The 7,428-nt window shown below is 31.2% G+C and overlaps 1 protein-coding gene across 1 annotated transcript; it reads right to left on the bottom strand.

The window, feature by feature from the left end:
• Window positions 1-1,979: 1,979 nt before the first annotated feature.
• On the bottom strand, window positions 1,980-4,499 carry LOC133680870 (chalcone synthase). Its single transcript, XM_062103887.1, has 2 exons — window positions 4,185-4,499; window positions 1,980-3,183 (listed from the first exon to the last, which is right to left on the bottom strand). Exons 1-2 carry the CDS (start codon window positions 4,360-4,362, stop codon window positions 2,189-2,191), a joined length of 1,173 nt encoding a protein of 390 aa, XP_061959871.1. The 5' UTR covers window positions 4,363-4,499; the 3' UTR covers window positions 1,980-2,188.
• Between the last annotated feature and the right edge of the window lie 2,929 nt (window positions 4,500-7,428).

Raw genomic sequence — 7,428 nt, 5'->3', positions numbered from 1 at the left:
TTTTTTTTCTTTTTGTTGAATTGACTTTTCTTTTAAATCTCACCCTTCAATCAAAGATTAAATTTATTTTGAATTTCAATTTTGATCTCTATTCTTTTATTTGTTATTTTTTTTTGTCTTAAGTCAGTTTATATAATTGAAATTCCTTCTTTAATTTCATCATTTAATATTTAATTGATTAGAAATTGAATTTTATGATTTTTTTAAATAGGATGTTTTCGATGTAGGGACTTGGATCACAAGTTCAAAAAGTTAACACGAGTTGTCATTTGCTTTTTTTTTTAAAAAAAAAATGGTCTTTGTAATTTTCATTGTTTTCTTTTCTATCGAATTATCTTGATTTCATAACCTAGATTGTTAGTTTGGTGGGACAACTTGAGTTGACTCAACCCTAATTATCGAGGTTACATGTTTTTTATGCTAACTCCAATTGAATCGGATCAGTTTTTTTAGGGCTTTTTTTCATCTAATTTTATTCTTTTGTATTTAATAGGATGAGAATTGAGCTATGTTGTTTGTCTCCTTTTGAAAAAATATTTTGTTCTCAAATTATCGTAATCATTTTTTTTATTTAAATTGGTCTATATGTTGTTGCTGCTAATATTTTTATCTCATAACTAAAATAAAACCAAACCTAATTCTATCAGGTCAATGACCAAAATTTTATGACCAGAAAATTTACTTTGCAACTTTTTTGTGTTTACCTTTCCACAAAGTAATCTTGATCTCTTCACTCAAAACACTAGTTTCAAATATTAGTCTTATTTAAGTTAGGTCTTGTTTTTAGATCCTTTATATATATTAATTTTATCATTCGAAATTGGGTTATTGTGTGTTGAGCTTTGTTATTTATCCCACTTTTCTTTTCGTGAGTCTATTCTAAGTAGTGGATTAGTCGAATTAACCCGGGTTGACTAAGGGTTTTTTTATTAAACTGATTTTATTTTTTAATTTCATCATTTGACATTAAACTATTGATTTTTGAGCTTTGTGGTTTTTCTGCTCTTTTTTTCTTGTGTTGTCATCTCGAGTGCATATTAGTCAACTTAACTCGGGTTAACTCTGTTTTTTTACTTGACTTTGGTCTAAAAAAAAAAATTTATCTTTATCTCATATCATGGGTGACAAATTTGTCAAGTTAACTTGTGTTGGTTAGGAGGGGTTCTTTGATGTTATGTTTTTTGAAATTGATTTTTTTTTTAATTTCATTATTTAACTCTATGTTATTGGACCTTGAGGTTAGTGAGTTTTTTTAACTTTTCTTTCTATAGAGTTATTTCGATGTCATATCTTGTATCATGTTTTATTTGAGTAGACTCGTGTTAACTCGAATTATCATCATTTAAATATTGTTTTTTGTATTAGAAAAAAATTGACTCAGTTCACATCGTAACTCAAGCTACCTATCTAATATAAATGAATTGAGGATAAAGAATTACCGTTTAACATAGTTTATCTTTTCAAAAAATTAAAAAAAGCAATTGGCTCGAATACCATTTGATATATAAACTATCTAATTAATCGTTATAAGTTGTGTCCATAAGTCTATATAAGATCTCCTTAACTGTTCTAAGCTGCGTTTAGAAATTTGTATAATGTTTGATTAATCATTCTAAGTTACAGGTGGATTCCTGTAACGCATGAGCGCAATGGCAAGTTAATTATTATAAAATAAATTAATTCGAGATCATTTTATTTATGAATTTACCATTAATATAAATATTATGTGGATTGGTGGTATTGTTTCTGAAAAATATCATTCATTGAATGAATGGATCAGTAAATCTTTAAAAGATCCTTTCCGTATCACATGATTAGATTATCTAACCTGAAATTTAATTAAAATACAACTTTACACACACACACTTACACTTCAATATTGACACAATGTGCATGTATGGACGTATCATTTTTTATTTTATTTTAAATTGAATAATAAAAAATGGATATTTGAGTGGATACACAATGCTTAACAGATATAATATAAAAATTTAATTTTTTTATTCCATAAATAACAGTAGAAATATAAAAACACTAGAAACTCGATCCTCCACAGATAGCATTGACATCCCTACACGTGCTATAGAAAAGGAGATAATTTTAAAAGAAACGAAGAACAGATCAGTAGAATAAAAAGGCCATGGAAGTGGAAATGCACGGTGACCATGTAAATCCACAGTCGCAGCTTCTAGATAGTAGCCACACTATGGAGCACCACAGTCTCAACAGTAAGCCCGGGCCCGAACCCGAAAAGGACGCCCCATTCCAACCCTTCTCCAGTAGATTTAAGCCCATCCTTTGCAGATTTCTTCCTCATCTCGTCCAAAATAAATAGCACACATGCACTGGACATGTTACCATAGTCAGCCAGTACTTGTCGAGTGGCTCGCAGTTTTTCAGGTTTAAGCTCCAACTTAGCCTCCACCTGGTCCAGAATTGCGGGACCACCAGGGTGCGCAATCCAGAAAAGGGAGTTCCAATCCGAGATGCCCAAGGGCTTGAAAGCCTCGGTTAGACTCTTTTCAATGTTTTTTGAAATAAGCCCAGGCACATCCTTGAGAAGGTGAAATGTAAGCCCAACTTCACGTAGATGTCCATCTATAGCCCCGTCACTGTCGGGTAGAATAGTCTGGGCGGCAGACACCAGCTCAAACAAAGGCTTCTCCACTCCCGGTACAGGGTCCGAGCCTATTATGATAGCGGCTGCACCGTCGCCAAACAACGCTTGACCCACAAGGCTATCAAGGTGGGTGTCACTAGGACCACGAAATGTCACTGCTGTTATTTCTGAGCACACAACTAGCACACGAGCACCTTTGTTGTTCTCGGCAAGGTCTTTAGCTAGACGGAGCACCGTGCCACCAGCAAAACAACCTTGCTGGTACATCATTAAACGTTTTACTGATGAGCGCAGACCCAAGAGTTTAGTGAGTTGATAGTCAGCTCCAGGCATGTCAACACCACTAGTTGTGCAAAAGACCAAATGGGTTATTTTGGACTTGGGCTGGCCCCATTCCTTGATGGCCTTTGCAGCTGCTTCTTTGCCTAACTTCGGGACCTCCACCACCACCATGTCTTGCCTAGCATCCAATGAAGGTGCCATGTATTCGCACACACTAGGATTTTCTTTCAAGATCTCCTCAGTCAAGTGCATATACCTCTTCTTGATCATGGATTTCTCGCCTGAAATACATGGCAAAACAAAAATAAAGGATGTGATCGGTCGTTGCACACTTCAATACGCAAAATTGGAGCATCAATGATTTTATGGAATTTTATTTACTCTATTTTTTTTTTAAAAAAAAGTGCAAATAATCCGTGTAGATAACGCCAAAAATTACTGGGGACAACGATTTTGTTTTTCCCCACTTCAATATCTATAGAAAATACTATTCGCTTATATATTTAGTTAGTTTAACAAAGTAGAGATCATCTGTTCTAATTCAATTTTGTCAATTCTACTCTCGTAGCAATAACGACATACTGTTTTAGATATCTTTGAGGATATTAATTAGCTCCTACACAACTTCATTTCCAAAAATCCATGGAGAAACCTTCGGTGAGTATATACCTTAAAGTTAATTAAATAAATTGGTAAAAATAGCTATAATCTAGACTGAACATAGGTTTTATTTGGTATTGTGATTTAATTGTGCTTTTAAAAAAACAATTTAGCTTTAAATTATTATTATTATTGCATCATTTTAATATATTAATGTTAAAATTTAATTTTAAAAAATAAAAAAAATATTATTTTAATATATTTTCCAATAAAAAATAGTTTAAAAAATAACCTCCTTTACACTTTCAAACAGTCCAATAAATAATCAAGTTTTCCTTTAATAACAAGATACCTGCAACATTTATCATCCCAATTATTCATAGAAATATTTTACAAGATCAATCAAGACACATTATGGTATAAAATTTGATGATATGCTACTCTTGAATTTTTATTTTTTTTTGAATTTGATGATAAACCCTACTATCTAGCTACGTACCTCGAACAGCTTTTGATCAGAAGAAATCTAGTAGCCAGAATCAAGATCATATATTCGTGTGTGGGTGTCATGGAAAATCTTGTGGAATTTATCAAACGGGAATCTTTAAACAAACATATAATTAAGCATGGAATTTAAATACCGAGGTGATGCTGTTAGCTAAATATAAATTATAAGGCTTACACATTCGCTTGAACTTTTCTTTAAGCTCGACCTTATGCTCACTGTTTGTGATGCGAAAGTAGTAGTCAGGGTACGTGCTTTGATCAACACAGTTCGGAGGGGTTGATGTTCCGATAGCCATGATCACGGCAGGGCCCTCTGCCCGTTGAGCCTTCCGAACTTCTTCGACGGTCACCATACTCTTTTCTTGGCCGGATAGAACAAGAAAATTATCCCAAAGGGTTAAATATTAAGCTCCGAGAAGAACCCTCGCTAGATATTGGTTTAAATTATGGCAACGTGGGAGCTGCTATATAAGAGAGTTAGCAAGCAGAAATACTATACGTCGTAAATCAGAGTGTGGTAGATATAAATAAGAGAACGAGAGAGTGAGCTGGGGGGGTAGGTGACGCGCACGTGTTCAAGAAATGAGGGCAGGTTGGCACGTGACAAGGGGGAGTTTGGTACGTTTGACGATGATCAAACCTCCACGCAATGAGGAGTTTTGGTCTTACTTTAATCACCACAGATGGGCCATCAAGAGTTTCCATCATACCATGATAAATGGTTGTGGGCGTGACATCTGCCACTCCGAGCTGCTGAAATATATGGAGATCTGACACAGAATTATTCTTGAAATCTTGAAAGGGATGGAGCATGCCTTGCGTGGCCTCGCCTATGTGAACATGCTACTGACCACGACAATAAAATCTGAATTTTCATAAAAGCAGCCCTTCACGAGGGGTAGCATAAAGATTGTGCAATACAGGAGTGATTACGGTGGGGATAAATAAGGTAACGTATTAATTTAATGGATTTATTATACATACACACTCCAAGAGGTATAATTGTAATTCTTTTTATTTTTTCACTGTAGTGATGATAAAGTGTTGTTTCATTTTCCGTTAATAATTAAATTAAGATTTTATATGTATTTATTAACCCATATAATTTCTTACTATATTTTATTACATGCGAGTTGAATAAACAAGTTAATATTTTGTTTTTTATATTTATTAATATGGATGATTCTGAATGTATTTAATTAAAATGTTTTTTTTAATATATCTAAAAAGTCTTATATTTATTTATTTTTTTATTAAAAAAATTATCCAACCCCCCCATAACTATTTTTAATCATTTGATTTGGTTCAGGAGTGCTTTAATTAGAATTAATTGTTCTAGATTGGTGCTAGCAGGTCTAACAAGCATGCGCTGGTTGATAAAAATTAAATTAATTGAAAACTAATAGTAGTTGAAGAAAACAGATCCCATCAACCCTGGTTTCGGTGTACACGTGGGCTGACTAGTAAGTAGTATTTTATTAGGTTATCGAGAATACCAGTAGCTCGTGTTGCGTTGTGGACAGATTCCAAAATAATTTTTAATGTAAAAAAAAAAGGTGCATCATTACACTCAAAATTCATCTTTAATTTATCGTCAAAATATTTATTGATATTTTAAATATACAAGAAAACACAAATTAAAAAAATCAATATATAAAACACGTTAATACAACTAAAACTACAGATAAAAAAGTTCAAAACAACACTATTCCTCCTCCAGTATATTTTATAACTTTCCTAATCACTGCTTGTAATTTGTCATTAGCGCCTCAGCCCTTCATTAAATAAAAAAGAAAACCTAGTTTAAGAAGCAAGTGTAAATTTTAATTTGTTTTTTTTTAGATTTATATATTCTCTCAATTTCACTCTAATTACTCTCTGATCTTGTATTGCTGTTCCAATCAACCCTCTCCTTTTTTTTCTTTTTTCTTCGTTTTTTACTCCAATTCCTGGATCAGGGTGGTGGGTCAACGAGGCCACCTGACTAGAGTTTCAAAGCCGCCTTTGTGGAAAGTATGTTCCCTTCTGAAGCTACAACCCATCAAAATGAAATCTTGGTGTAGTTAAATTATAGGTTTGTTTTGTAGAGAATATTAGTTTGAGTTTTATAAATTTTAAAATTATTAAAAATTTATATAATTATTAATTTTAAGATTTATAAAATTAATTATATGTATAAACTAATAATATCCACAATAATAATAATAATAATAATAATAATAATAATAATAATAAAATCTCAAACATCGAAGGAAATAGATATATGGGCCGAACCTCAAGAAATTCGAATCTTTACCTCAAAATCTGTGTTGTATGTGATTTTGAAATCTCCTAATATTATCTCGCCTCGGGAAATAAATTTGGTTAATATTCTATACATAAAAAAAGTGATTAAATAAAAAAAAAAACAAACACGTAAAATAAATATTTTTATAAGATAATTTTTAAGTAAATTTTGTAAAATAAAATATATACAAACTCGTGTATTATCTCGCGCTTCACAACATGTCAATAATAATTTTTATTTTAAATATAAAAAAAATATGAAGCATGATTTTAAGTGTCCTAGGTCTCGCTACGGAGCAAAACTTAATATCTTTGGGTTTGACAGTAAAATTAGACCTGGTGCTATTGGGTCTGTGGTCAAGCTAGACCCAATATCCTTGAGTCTGGCTGCTCTGCTATGCGTTATTCATGGTGCTACTATAGAAAATATTTTATTTGAAGATGATAACGATGCAAATATATTCTATACTTTTAACCCAACGCAGATATTTTTACATTTGAAAAAAATATTATTGATCCGCTGCGAAGTGTGGGCCAATATGTTAGCTATTATTTTACTACGTAATGACTATTTCTTATTTTTTTAATATATTGAGATAATATTTTTTTTATTTTTTAAAATTAATTTTTTATATGATCATATTAAAATAATACAAAAACATCAAAAAATATTAATTTGAATTAAAGAAAAAAATTAAAAATTTTCAAATTTTTTTAAAGCATTTTTGAAAGGTAAAATCAAATATGATTTAATAAGAAAATTCAACCTAACCTCAAATGAAAAAAAATTATCATCACTTAATTTTTATACAAAACATAAAAGAAAAAAAAATTTAAAGATGCAAAAAAAAAATTAGAAATATTAAACAGCCAAACCAGATATAATAGCACTTTTTAACTAATAAACAAAGTGTTGTTCACAACACAATAAGCCTACATACAAAATATATTCCCCCACCTTTTAAAATATATTCTAATAAATCACCAATTTTTCTACGTTATTCAAAAGTGAAAGAAACAACAAAATATTGAGATTTTGATTAAGAAAGTAAAAACTTTAATTGGAATAAAAAACAAATGTTTTTGTTTCAATTGTTATGATCATCACTATATAATTAAAAATCACTACCAAA

The sequence above is a fragment of the Populus nigra genome, chromosome 1 (assembly GCF_951802175.1).
Source record: "Populus nigra chromosome 1, ddPopNigr1.1, whole genome shotgun sequence".
Lineage (NCBI taxonomy): Eukaryota > Viridiplantae > Streptophyta > Magnoliopsida > Malpighiales > Salicaceae > Populus > Populus nigra.
This window is presented reverse-complemented; position numbering and strand designations above follow the sequence as displayed.